Source organism: Ruditapes philippinarum, unplaced genomic scaffold (genome assembly GCF_026571515.1).
Source record: "Ruditapes philippinarum isolate M1 unplaced genomic scaffold, ASM2657151v2 ctg1901_1_1_1_1, whole genome shotgun sequence".
NCBI lineage: Eukaryota > Metazoa > Mollusca > Bivalvia > Venerida > Veneridae > Ruditapes > Ruditapes philippinarum.
The window spans coordinates 128,821-143,575 of record NW_026865272.1 but is presented as its reverse complement, the minus strand read 5'-3'; the positions used below and the strand labels follow the sequence as shown (position 1 = coordinate 143,575).

At 32.6% G+C, this 14,755-nt stretch overlaps 2 protein-coding genes across 4 annotated transcripts in view; one reads left to right on the top strand and one right to left on the bottom strand.

The window, feature by feature from the left end:
• The window catches only part of LOC132728456 (alpha-tocopherol transfer protein-like), a 35,177-nt gene extending 32,472 nt beyond the window's left edge, over positions 1-2,705 (top strand). For all 3 annotated transcript variants that reach the window (XM_060714101.1, XM_060714099.1, XM_060714100.1), the window contains exon 8: positions 67-2,705. In XM_060714101.1, coding sequence (XP_060570084.1) covers positions 67-209 — 143 coding nt within the window. In that variant the 3' untranslated portion in view covers positions 210-2,705. The remainder of the gene's footprint in view (positions 1-66) is intronic.
• A 535-nt stretch (positions 2,706-3,240) lies between these two features.
• On the bottom strand, positions 3,241-9,221 carry LOC132728455 (uncharacterized). Its single transcript, XM_060714098.1, has 11 exons — positions 9,149-9,221; positions 8,386-8,460; positions 7,792-7,964; positions 7,424-7,574; positions 7,004-7,170; positions 6,657-6,796; positions 6,002-6,126; positions 5,478-5,533; positions 4,756-5,014; positions 3,973-4,080; positions 3,241-3,619 (listed from the first exon to the last, which is right to left on the bottom strand). The coding sequence occupies exons 2-11, from the start codon at positions 8,458-8,460 to the stop codon at positions 3,362-3,364; spliced, it is 1,512 nt and encodes a 503-aa protein (XP_060570081.1). The 5' UTR covers positions 9,149-9,221; the 3' UTR covers positions 3,241-3,361.
• Positions 9,222-14,755: the final 5,534 nt, after the last annotated feature.

Below are 14,755 nucleotides of genomic sequence, written 5' to 3'. Positions count from 1 at the left end.
CAATAAATTGTGGTAAAAGCCACCTCACACTAAAGGTTGTTTGATTTTTAACTTTTAATATTTCAGATAATTTGGCATCAGATTTGTGCAAACCTGACGTAAGAGACTTTATTCGTGATTTACACAGTGGGAAATACGGTGTTGATCTGACATTAAAGCCAAATGACGACACGCCTCAAGCCTCGTTCAGAAAACTCAACGTCTCCTGAGCCGATTATATCATATCATTATACTCATCAATAACTGTGATTACCTTTCATGGCTTACTTCTCAAGTTGACAAACGTTTCCAGAAACAAGTTGCTGCCTTACAGGGAAATAATTGCTATGGTGATTTACGTAAAATGGTATGGACCTTGGTTGTACTGGTTCTTCGATAATCGACTATCATTATTTGCTAGATCAAGACAATGCACGTGATGTCTGACACTCATGGTCGTTACATGGTCTCCGATATTTGACACTCGGCACTAAAGACTTGATGTGGACAATCGTCTCTACGTAGACACCATTCAACACTGTTCGAAAGTGTGTTTTTAAGCTTATAGCTTCCTACACAATCGAACTACAAAACTAACTCTGTTCATCTCGAACATAGTTTACTCGATGTCAATATTTTTTAATGTTGTATCATGCTAATCCACACGTTGTTCTAAATTAAGGCTGTGCTGTCCAAACATGGCCTTATAATTACATTTACTATATTGCTTGTTTGCAATGGGTATAATTGTCTTTTTTCCTTTAACTCCATATTCGCACTTATGATTTCATCTGAATATTAGAAAAATGGTCAAATTGATAAGAAGGAATATGTGACGATGTCAGGACGTAACGCAGATGATGCGGAGTGGTCTTTGGATATGCATGTGAAAATGAAAATAGTTTTAAAATTCCATTCATTCTACAAAATGGTCAAAATAACGGTATTCAACTATCTTTTCAATTTTCAGAATGCAAACCTAGGACAAACCTGAGTTCGGCATCAGTTTTTGTACATGTACAAACATCCCATTTAAATTCCGTTAACTACATCTTACATATGCAGATTGTATTCAGTTATTTTACATTTTTGTAAAAATGTCAAGTGCAAATACATTTATATTTGCTTTGTCTGAACGCCTTTGAAGTTTGATTTCTGTCATCATAGATAAAGGAAGGTGTAAAGAAATCAGTCTGACAAAATGTTGATTGAAAACGTCTGGTAAGAATGTGCCAGGCGACTTTATTTTTAGAAAAGATAAATAAATATTGATTCTGTTTAAGTGTCAAACATTTTATCAAGATGGACGCTGTAACACTTAATCATTTATTTTGAAATTATACAACTTTTATTTGGAACACAGAAAATTGTTCTGGTACTATATGGTACAATTTTTAGTGGTTTGTTGTTATGATTAATGTAAATATTTATTGTATTATATACTTTCAATTATAGACCAATTCACTTTAAAGGTACGATAAGAATTTTATGTGTTATTTTTTTAATTTTCTTTAGGAAAACTATATGCTCTGCTTGAAACCTGCAATATTGAAAGGAGCAAAACGTGCAATATCAAATCAACTACATATAAAACTATAAGCTTTTTGTGCTAGGTATCGAAGCTGCTGTGTATGGAACTTATTGCTATCGCTGTCTTGTATAATAGTGTGTAGTGTAGATACTTCCCTTGCCAAAAGTGGCAGCCATTTTGTGGGTGAATATTATATGTAATATGATTGACAAAGTATGAAAAAAAAATCTATAAAAATAGCTGATTTATGTGAACTGATTTTATAAATATGAATGAAAATATCACAATAGCATGCACTAACATGCTTCAGATTTTTATCAGTTTTCATTAGAGATTTTTATCGTATATGATATAATGATTTTGATATATGATATATTGGAAATTACACTAAATATGGCGGCCAGGGGAGGTAATAATAGCTATGAAAGAAGTATTCTAAAATGAAATTTTAGCACAGAAAAAGTACAAATATTTTTGAAAGAGTTAACTTCAATGACTTTAACATTCATGTGCTCCAAAAATGGGCAATACGTGTTTGCATATTTTTTATAGAAAACTACTTATCTCAAAAGTTTGGTATGTTTCATTTCAGTTTATTTACAATAAAATAAGATTGAAATAGTCTCCATTTTAAGGATCATAGTTTCATTTTGGACACTTTTAGTATCGTTTTAAAGTAATAACAAAGTTATCATCCTTGTAAATATTTAAAATGGAAGAAAGCAAATATTAGCTTTGCCTATACATGTATTATTCGCAGTATTTCTGTAAAGCTTGATTATTGTTCGTAATAACGATTTTACTATGCATTTAAATTTGTATTTGTTACGAATAAAATTATTATTTTGTGCATATATAGGTGCTGATACAGGACTTACAGCTTTTATAAGTTCACGTCTCTTGGTGACAATCGATGGAATTTCTATGCAATTAACTGTCCTCTATTTTGTAATTTAGTAAATCATTAGGTGTCGAACGTAAAACATTTGGGACATAGGTAACTTATAAAGTAATAACGAATTCAGTTGTTCAACGCCATCACGATGGTCCCGATAGTAAAATGTGCCTTTAAGGATTTTCAACAAATGATGACGATGAAGAAAATTTATGCTTATATTGAAATGCTTTATGTTATTTTGCTGTACATAGTATATTTTATGTTGACATATAACTAATAAATTGTTGTCTTACTGTGTTCAGACATCTTTGTTGTCCTTTTTTTCTTTTTTTACGGGGACATTTATTGTCGAAACCGTTTTAGATCACTTATAAAGTTTTGACACAATGTAATGACAGGTCGTTCTTTTTTCTCGTTTTGCATTTCTGTTTGACAGCAAGTAAATTAGGCGAAAGTAAAAAAATAATTATTCAAAATAAAGTGCCGAGTATGTAGGTACAAACAACGAAAGTGCACCTTGTAATATCATTCAGATTATGTGCAGAAATCATATGTACATACTGCTATCATGTTTAAGGCAAATACAATTAAAACCATCCATATTTCAAAATCTAATGTGCAACAAATGAAAGAAAAGCCACAAGGAAAAGCAAAGCTTAAATAACAAAACCGCGCGGCCAAAAAAAAGATGATAATAAATAAAACAGCACTAAAGTTGCAGGGTAGGGAATATTATGCCTACATTCAACACACAGATCAAGAATAACCGTCTTAAAATCATTAATATATTAGCGAATGGATATATAGATAAAGAAAGAAACAAAATGATACAAAAATAGGTAATTATTTTACTTCATAAATAATATATAAACCGTAATTGTAACGCACGCACGCACACACTGTTTACGCTGTATAAAACAATCGAAGGCCACACTTGCATTATTTTCCTTGCATCAGTAAAACATTATATGATCATCATCATTTGTATGAGGTCCAAACATTGATGCATTGTAAACTTCTTTCCGTATTTTCGTTGATGACACAAACTCCGAATATGGAAGAAAATGGACGGGCATTACTTCCTCAATATATTTTCTGGCGGGAAAGTTTGGCATGTCATCTCCACGTACGTACATACTGGTGACCGGCTCTTCCGCGTCAAACATACATTTAAGGAAAGGAGTCGGGTCTGTTCCCGAGATACAGTACACCTGTAAAGAGGCAAAGAATTTGAAATCTGTAATTGTAAAGCAAGCTACCATTATAAAAGGTAAGATCCATTGGAAGCAATGCAACACCAATAGTAAATGAAAATTCCAGACTGTTTAAATGAGTCTGTTCGCTGGGGATAATACATGATGTATACATGTACTTTAAATATCCAAGATTATATCATAATCATAATCCATAAAGCTTGCGGCCATGTCGATTTGGTACCAGGAATATATTAAAGCTAATTTATCAAACGCAATGGGCGATTATTCACGAAAAGATATAGACTGTTGTGAGGTCTTTAAATACCGTTATTGTAATTGATAAATTTACACCGCAGGAATTCACTTACCACATCTGCATATTTTTTAACATTGGCCATTCTTTTATGAGTACTATCGATGGGCACTCTTCTCTTTAACTTGAATATACTTCTGCTGTCATGTACACCGACTATAACCTGAAATATAATGATAAATAACAGTTCAGCCGTGTCATGACAAAACCAGTTAGTTTCCGGTGATTGTTTCGCAAGGATATCATGCAAACTTGACTATATATGAGCCGCGCCATGACAAAACCAACATAATGGGTTTGCGACCAGCATGGATCCAGACCAGCATGCGCATCCGCGCAGTCTGATCAGGATCCATGCTGTTCGCTATCAGTTTCTCTACTTGTAATAGGGTTTGTAAGCGAACAGCATGAATCCTGATCAGACTGCGCGGATTTATGAAACTTGCATTTATGTTATAATCATGAAGGTATTACATGTTAACAGCAAGATTGCTTGTCTCTAACACCATTTCAATTTTGTTATGCTTTGATTGGTTTATTTATTGTTATTTACTAGCATAAGCATTGTTACATGATCACATCATCAAAATATTAAGCATTAGAGAAATTTGAATATTATATAAAATTGTTATCTTAAGATGGCGATGTTTAAGCATGGAATAAGAATAATTTTATTATTTCATTATCTACATGTAGAACATAGTAACACCCGGAAATCGAATCTAGAATACTACATTTTGCAATATGTACCTTCCATTAATTAGTCATGTAAGAAAAAACCTGTGATCATTTTGCAACATGTACCATTAAATAATTAATAAGTCATGTAAGAATAAACCTGTGATCCTAATTCTTTCAACCGCTCCATTAGTATTATGTGACCTTCATGGAAAAGGTCAAAGCAGCCGACCGTGTAAATCTTATCCACTTTTTGACGTATTTTCCAAGACGGGACCGAAACAGATCTTTTTATCGATAACTTTTGGTTTGATGACGTTTTCTTGAGTTCTTCTTCTTCCTCTTCCTTTTCAGAAGAAACATCAGACTTTTCATCTAATTCATCCGGGTCTTCAATCTCCTCACCAAATATACTTAATCTGTGATAAGTAAATGCAGTTCTTATGAATCCTGTCTTTCAATGTGAAGAATAAGAACACAGCATACATATAAAAACTGGGTTTCCGTTAATAAAATGCAGCAGATAAACATTCCTTAAAGATAATATTATACACTTCCAGGATACACAAGACGCTTCAGTCGTCTGTCATATGGGTTTGAATCTATTTTACAAGAATTTTTCGACCAGTTATAATACTTATTCAAGTCACTGAGAACACGTAACCTTACTCAAACAGCAAATATACTTATATAATTATGTACAGGATTACTGTAACAACCTTAAGAGAGGGTTGAAAGTAATTCGCATTAAATTTTCATTGAACGAAAAGAAGATTAAGAAATTACATTGCCCCTTCATAACTATCACAACGGATATACAAGTGTTTTCCCTAAATATTTATACATATAATTTAGTTTTCTTTATATAATAAATAAACTTACTTTCGTTCTAGGATGTTCTCTGACAGATGATTGTCAGTCTGAGTGCCATACGAGCGCTGAAAGATTTCCCAAAGTCAATACATTTGCTAAACAAATTTCCGAAACTTAAACTTTTGATGAAGAATTTTCTACTATACTTATATAAGTAATGTTGAAAGAGGAAAAGTATTGCATATTTTTCATTTTTCTTTCTTTTCGCCGTTCATAAAAAGGAATAAAATTGGTTGAAAATAAAGTCAGTACACATGTATTTTTAAGCATTTAGTTATCTTTTAACAATATTATACCTGATAAAAAGATAATACTTTCAAATTATTTATTAACATAACATTATCAGTTTTACAATCATTGTTGATGCTGACGTTGTTTTTGATAATGTGTCATTTTCTATTAAAATTTCCTCGCGAAAAAGGCAAATCAATATTGCGTTTAAAAACGACATTTGACAATCAAAGCATTGGTGATTTATTCAAAACGTCGCTATAACTATAGATACGTTATTGTGTAAGTTGGAAGAAACATACTGTATGTTCCTTATCATCATCATCTGTCTCGGTCTTGTTTTTTCGTCTTGGTTTAAGTTTGTGTTCAAGACTCGCATGTGCTAACCTGATAGACAACAAAAGACACACAACCCCACTTACACCAGCTGCAAAAAAATGTTTAAAAAAATGATAAAGGTAGCCTAAAATTACCACAGCAATATTCTTATGACATAATAATCTTGTTTCCAAATTGGAGAAGATTTTCGGGAAATGCTAAATGTATACGTATCCCTTGGGCTTTTTCTACAACCTCACTGATAATGTCAAATGCCGATGTGATTGTACGCTCCCCTACAGCTTAATGAATAAGTAAGCGTTGTGAACGGTAGTGGGACATTCGACTGGTGTGCAGGAGAGTTATGAAAATGGTGAATTTGAATCTCTGTAAATCATCATAGATGTCTAAATAAACATTCTAGTATTCTAGTAATATTTGGACTAGACACCTTTAGTCATATGTATAACTCAAAAATGAAGGCATGCTTAAATCTTTAGAGAACATAAATGTGCATGCCTCTATCACGCATGTGCATAAGTTTTTCTAAATATAAATTAATAGAATACTAGTATAGCGGAAATAGTTTGAAGAATTACAACATGTACCAAAATGACGCATCTCTCTTTAAGCCCTTACATATACTTAGTATTGGTATTGCCGTCCCTTGAGCAAGACAAAGAAAACCAATGCCCATTGATTCTAATTTTTCCTTCAATTTGCCTTCCATTACTGCTGCCACGTTTGTTTTTGATTCTGTAGACACCATTTTATATTTCCTGAAATAACAGCAAGTATTTCAAACTTCATTCACTTATGCAATGAAAATGAAAATAAATAAAAACTAGTTTAAAAAATCATCGTATGAGCCTAGGCATTGTTTAAAACTTAATTAATTGTATTATGACACAAGTCATAAAACGAATTGAATGTGTTTTTACAATAAACAAATATCAAACGTAAATTCTGAATAAACAAAATAATACCTTGAATAGTAGGCTTGAAAGTAGTCCTGAACCCTGACAACACCAAGAACGAATTCATACGCAATTATAACCACGCATGCGCCTGTATACAACCAGATTTGAGATGACGTCATCTGACTGAAATCCGTCACCATTAGAATCGTCCATAATGATACACAGTTTACTATCTCAGATAAAACAAGAAAATAATCATTCTTAATGCCCAATATTCTTGACAATAGCCTTATTAGGCTACATTTTCGCCAGAAAAATAGCTACGTATTTCAAAAATATTACCTAACCTTTACTACAGTAACTATAATATTTACTATATCGTAAAAGCATGAAACATCTCCCTTTTATAATAACAGCATTTTCTGGCACAAAAAGAGTTTAAACTATCTTTAATTCAAATAATTCAAATAATGTAAATGTGCTCACTTTATCACAGAAGGCGTCCATGAAACCACCTAGCAACGGGTCATCCATCTGTCCATAAATAGATTTTTGCACCTTGGCCACAATGCCGTCTAAATGATCAAGAAAGTCATGCAAAATGACACAGAGGAAGGCGGAAACTGGATAATTATACCTGCAGAAGTAAATATACAAAATTTTGAAAGTGTTCAATACATAAATCGTTTTAAGATAAAATGTTTATGAAAAACTTATATACTGTCTATATTCATGTGCTTTGAGGCATTATTCAAGTTAGCTTTTGTTGAAAAGTCTCTCGTTTCAAGTTAAATGACATAAATACCGTTTAATTCTATCTATGATGTGCAATTAATCTACAATGCTTTACTTACTTCAGATACCAAGCAATTGGTATAACAAGTATTGTTCGTGACCATGATACAATATTTGCAGTGAACACATCGACTTTTCTGTCTCCAAGGTGAATTGCTCGTGGTACCTTAGCAACAAGCGGAGAAAGTGTCTTTTGTAGAGGACTATAGCAGTATGTATCGTAAAGATTAATCTGAATGAAAGAAATAATAAAGATAATGAAGATGATAATGATGATGATAAACGATGATGATAATAAATGGTGATAATAATAAGTAATGATGATGACGATGATGATTGTTTGATTGACGGACCGTGAGCAGGTTTTCAGTTCCATTCCACAGCATAAGGCATTTATATCAGTACTATCTTCGCTCTTGCTGGGTGCTCAATATTAAAATAAAAGAACTTCTTTAGTCTCTATTCTTACACCGTCTGTCCTTTCAAGGCATACTGAATGTCGAAATAAGCCGTGCACATTTACCAGATTTATTAACAAATGAACAAGCTTTTCCTAAAACTTTTGAACTCGTTAACAATTTTATATATTTAGATAAGAACTTCGGTGTTTGGAAGTAGCCTCCATAACTATTCACAATAAAAACAAAACTTACCAAAATAAAAAGGAATTTCTCTATAGCATTTAAAGAAAGCTGTACGGGCAACCAAATCAATGACGTTAGTCCCATCTGGGGTAAAAATGAAAGAAAATAAAATGAAAATATATTTTATAGCTGCCAAGAATTGAATGAGAAACTTTGAACGTTTACTATTTCATTCATATCAGTCAAATTTGTGTATGATTACTGGGCTAATAACTTAGTAATAAGTGACATGTTACATGAGGAAACATTGCCATTATCCTAATAAGGTCCGAACATACGATCCTTTGGTTGAAAAGCAGGTACATGTACCTAAACAATTTGTGTACTGCCCTGTCCCCTTTCATTTGGCAAGTGCTTTTAATAGTTGCACATAATTCAGTTGCAAAACATAAAAAAGAGTAGTCCAAATTTCTCCGTTTGTTTTCAATATTTTTGTTATTTTACTCTTAAGAGAGAAAAAATTACACTTACGAACGGCGAACACCTGTCGTAAAGTTACGACAGATTTTGCACTTAAGATTTTCTTAAGATAGTTTGTGAAAAGGAGATTTTTCGTAAGATTTCACTTACGATAATAATATTTCGTAAGTTTTTTTGTGAAAATGGCTGCTGATATTTTACTAGAGAAATATATTTTACAAACTTCTCGTGAAACATTGGTCATTTCAGTACAAAGTAATACAAGGGTTTTAAGATCAAGAAAAAGACAGTCTGAAGATTTGATGGTTTGATATTTAAACATTCAATTAAATATAATAGTGAATAATCTTACCTTGAAAGTTGGACTGATGAGTAAATCTTGTTTTTACTACACGTTATCTGTTTTCTACTATAGTATAGATGTGTATCTATTTAGAGCTACATGTATCTATGTTTATATTACGGTATCAGCTATCCACGTGGTTGGTATCAGGTGGTCACTGCAGATCCAAAATAAGCCGACGTCACGGTAATTGAGCCGCGTCATGACAAAACCAACATAGTGGGTTTGCGACCAGCATGGACCCGTCCAGCCTGCGCATCCGCGCAGTCTGATCAGGATCCATGCTGTTCGCTTACCAACTCTACTACAAGTAGAATCAAAGGGCTGCAGCTCTATGGTATTTTCTGATCTTTGCAATCTAAATCATACTGACTATATGTATGTACTTTCCTGTATAAGTTTATTTTTATATACTATAATTCATCTTACGCAGCGACAGCGTTTTGATTTTCTTCTTTAACAGTTTGAGATTTACATATGGAATTTTGCATGAAAAAAAAAATAGAATTGCCTCGACTAGGATTTGAACCATAGGCCTCTCACACCCTCAACGAGACCGCTTACCTCTGCACCACGGCGAAGTTATACATATGAACCTTGAATAAAAACGAATACATTATGTAATTCTAAATTGAGAATTTCCATTTCGTGTTTGTAATCCTTATTAAATTCGAGGTATTTTGTTCACGATAAACGTGTTGTTTAACACTGATGAAAATAATTTTTCGAAAATCTTCTCGCCAAAACAGTCCGACATGTATATATTCCACTACTCGACAGTCAGATTTATTTGTGTACTACGCTCTGGAGTATTCGGTAATCGGCATAGCTAAAAATAGCATTTTCATTGATTAAAATGATATTCATGATAATCCGAAGCTTTACGGAAATAGCCGAACATTTTTCATTGGGTTAAAAAGATATTCATCCGCGAAATTTGTGATTGTAACCTCATATTTCTATTGACTAATCTAAACTTTTAATGCACTGTAATCCGTTTAATGCCTACATTAAAAATTATTCTTTCTTTTAAATTGCTGTTTTTCAAGCAGTTTTGAGTGAGAACTACTTTGCGTTGTTAGGACTGTTAGGAAATTTTGTGTTAGACCGTGGATGTTAGCTATGTATTTACTGATCTTACGATCAGAAAATACAATCAAAGGGCTGCAGCTCTATGGTATTTTCTGATCTTTGCAATCTAAATCATACTGACTATCTGTATGTACTTTCCTGTATAAGTTTATTTTTATATACTATAATTCATCTTACGCAGCGACAGCGTTTTGATTTTCTTCTATAACAGTTTGAGATTTACATATGGAATTTTGCATGAAAAAAAAATAGAATTGCCTCGACTAGGATTTGAACCATAGGCCTCTCACACCCTCAACGAGACCGCTTACCTCTGCACCACGGCGAAGTTATACATGATATGAACCTTGAATAAAAACGAATACATTATGTAATTCTAAATTGAAAATTTACATTTCGTGTTTGTAATCCTTATTAATTTCGAGGTATTTTGTTACGATAAACGTGTTGTTTAACACTGATGAAAATAATTTATCGAAAATCTTCTCGCCAAAACAGTCCGACATGTATATATTCCACTACTCGACAGTCAGATTTATTTGTGTACTACGCTCTGGAGTATTCGGTAATCGGCATAGCTAAAAATAGCATTTTCATTGATTAAAATGATATTCATGATAATCCGAAGCTTTACGGAAATAGCCGAACATTTTTCATTGGGTAAAAAAGATATTCATCCGCGAAATTTGTGATTGTAACCTCATATTTCTATTGACTAATCTAAACTTTTAATGCACTGTAATTCGTTAAATGCCTACATTTAAAATTATTCTTTCTTTTAAATTGCTGGTTTTTAAGCAGTTTTGAGTGAGAACTACGTTGCGTTGTTTGGACTGTTAGGAAATTCTGTGTTAGACCGTGGATGTTAGCTATGTATTTACTGATCTTACGATCAGAAAATACAAAAACTGATAGCGAACAGCATGGATCCAGATCAGACTGCGCGGATGCGCAGGCTGGTCTGGATCCATGTTGGTCGCAAACCCATTATGTTGGTTTTGTCGTGACGCGGCTCAATTATAGCTTGATAAAACTGTTCACGTGACAAATTTAATAAAATTAAGATGCAAGCAAGATTACGATACTGATAACTGAGTCAATGGTTTAAAGACCAAATAAATACAAGTAAAGATGTAATTAAAACTGACCTTATCCGTAAATAAATTGTATCCGTGAGGTAAAACATATGGTTCCCATAGATCTCTCGATACTACAGCATGTTAGAAATTAAGGTAAACTGTTTCTAGCACAAAAATGTTTCATAGTCTGATAGACAAACATGGCAAAGAGACTTAGTATCCGAGATATTGCCATTAGTTGGTTAAGATTTCCGACGGTCCTGCAAAAATGTCGACTAGCTCAAACGCTACGCTTTATCAAAAATAGTTCAACTAATAAAGAATTCGCTCTTTAACGCATATTTTTTATAATCTTTTACACCCAGTCCTAAGTAGCGGATTTCCGTTAGAGGAACATATTGTCGGCATCGCAAGGATAACTTCTGGATTAACATTTCTTTTCAGAGATTTGAATACAGGTACTTCATCAGGTCACTCACTTGACCAAGAGTTACCATCTGTTTTCATGTGTTATTAAAATATAAAAGGAGCGAGTTTCGTGTAGAAGATATCGTGTAAAAACCCTGACATAAAAAATGTTCATTTTTTCCAATTCAGTGAACGATCACTCTTAAGATGGACAAATAATTAGAACAGCTAGCTGCTCCAATATATTGCGCATTACATCGAAAATTCAATATCTCTTGAAATACTGGGGCGTTTTTTACTTTTTTCCTTTATTCTGCATTGCTTATTATCAGACATTCTGCAAGTCAAATCCTGGTTTCGCAAACGAAGGGACGTACCATTGGCCCTAAAGCGCTCATCTGAGGATAAAATTTATAATGATCTCTATATTACGAGTTGGACAAGGTTTTAATGGACAAGGCCACTTTAATTGTTATTCGTCTTTGACCGACTTAACTAAAAATCAATTACCGGTTATTTACTAGTCATGACTAACCCAATTTTGACTTCAAAACTTATAATTTGAACAGTTTTGGTAGAGGTCAACTAAATAAGTTTCATGTTAAGAGAAGATTTCTTGAAAGTTTAACTGTCCTAGTGTTTATGGCTTCTTTTGCAAGTTTTATTTAACAAGCAATTCCCTAAAACACGGACATGACACCAGCGCAGTAGAAGTCTTGGTAAGACAGCAGAAGCCCGTAAATGACAGATATTTTTTCTTATTGCAGGACTCACGTAAATGTATTACAAATTAATCAATCATGATATTATTTAATTTTTGTATCATTGTAATGCTACAAGATTAGAATATACCAAATCATTTTACCGCGAGGTAATTAATGCCTTAACACTTTGTAATTTCTTATTTTGAAAATTGTCGCAATGAAATGAAGCTACAAAGTTAATGACATGCATAAAATGTTTTGTTTTTCACACTGACATCGTTTGGATTAGTTATATCAAAGATGTTAGAGTTCTTAATATGTTGGAAATTTCATTTCACAATAATGTAAACGAGAATAAAAACCAAACACAAAGAAATTTTAACAGTTTATTTGTAAAAAAAACACGTGCAATCTCAATCTTAAACAATTACTGATACTATTTCTAGTAAAATACCGTTAATGAACATGATTATTTCATAATCACATTCCATAACAATCCAAACCACACACACCCTTCCTAGGCTACAGCTGGCTGTACATATTTTGTAAACACATTTTCCAGTTTCAGCCAAAACAGTATCGTCTTTGGGAAAATGTTGGCCTTTTCCTATAAGATGATATGAGGTTGGACTGTAATTTAATATTTCACATGTAATATATATATGTCAATCCAAACATTTAAAGGTAGCTTTTCTTTCCTTTCGTACATTTTTCATGGCACAATCTTGTAAAATCATATGCACTAGTACTCAAAAGTAATTTATATAATTATATAGTGTTTTAAGTAAACATTTTATTAGACCACTTATTACAATATTTAATCATTACAAACAGATTTTGTATCTACTGAAATTACTTTAAAGTGAATTGGTCTATAATCGAAGGCCCTTTATACAATGAATAATTACTTTGATAGTATTTAGTATGTCACATAACAAAACACGAAAGCATTAAACGTGGAAGTTGTTGGCAAGTGTAAGATACATGAACTATCATGACATATTATTATATTGCAGATAATTAATAAATTGTTCTAGAACAAAATATTATAATTCATCACATAAACGGTCTAAATCTAAATCACTAAGAACTTTTTCAACATTTTTTTCTTCAAAAAACATATTATGGAAAAACTTGAATGATACATTTCTATTGTTTTATTAGTATTTAAAATACTAATAGAAAATGTACCCACTGTAGGCCTATCCACTTTAAACAAGAGAGTCATTGTGCCCTCCATCGCTCACTAGGAAAAAATACTAGTACATGTATCATAATTTTGGCGAAGGCCTACTCTTTATAAAATGGAAACTTGAATGACATCAAAAATGAAAAGAAATCAATAATCTGTATGCTGTATTTTGGATTTGCATCTGGGTAACTTTTTTTTCATTCCTGTAACTGAAAAATACATCTAAAAATGTCCATAAAAAAAGAGACATAAAATAAAAACAGATCTTGTGAATCCCCATCTAGTAAGTTATGGCGAGTTAAATATATGTACTTTTTTTTGGAAAATAACACAGAAACGTCATCCAATGCGATATTTTAAATTAAACCAACTATTAAACAGCTAATTTATGATAACCATCCTTAAAATGTTTGTTCTGAGAATATGCCAATACTAATAAGGTAAAAAAATGAAAAGCTAGAAAAAGTATTGTGTACAGAAGAAAAGCCGCAAACTTTCATTTGTTTTAGGTTAAAAAAACGATCAAAACGCTTTTGGTAAAACTATAGTAGATACTTGTATTTGTTTATTTTTAGTGAATAAGCTAGTCACCACATATGTGTGCTTTTTTAGTCTATATTTGAATGACACATAAGACATCACGTATGCAACGCATTGTCATGTCGTTTCTATGGAATCGGAACAGCCGTCTTGATATGCTTGTTTTATTGGGTTTTAAGTCACAAGGGCACTGTAATGGCCATATGGCGACTTTCCAGCTTTACTGGTGGAGGAAGACCTCAGGTGTTAGTCGGGCTAATTACCCAAAAACACCCCAAAACATCAACCCAACATGTATATTGATTTGATATTCAATTCATACGGGAAGTAACTATGACTGTTCTATTATGCAAGTGCACATTGAATTGTCTCCCTTGTTGAAAGAAATGTATAGCAAGTGTTAAAGGCAACAACTATTATGACAATGATAAGCAAATAGATAAGTTTCATATTGATAACTTTCAAAACTTTACATGCGTCTTAGTCTCAGGGACTTTAATTTTACGCAATTCATTCCAATTTTTTAAAGTTTTTTGGGGTTTTTTTTTGTTTTTTTTTTGTGGGGCAGGGAGGGGGGTTTACAGGAACATGGAAGGCAAAA

Bases quoted from the DNA above. Each gene is read 5' to 3' on its own strand.
- LOC132728455 (XM_060714098.1), bottom strand. From the start codon at position 8,460: ATGGGACTAACGTCATTGATTTGGTTGCCCGTACAGCTTTCTTTAAAT. The intron at 5,015-5,477 runs GTAAGTTTATTT...TACTTATCACAG, and splicing joins GAGAACATCCTAGAACGAAA to ATTAAGTATATTTGGTGAGG. The intron at 3,620-3,972 runs GTAAGTGAATTC...GCCTCTTTACAG, and splicing joins TTAAAAAATATGCAGATGTG to GTGTACTGTATCTCGGGAAC.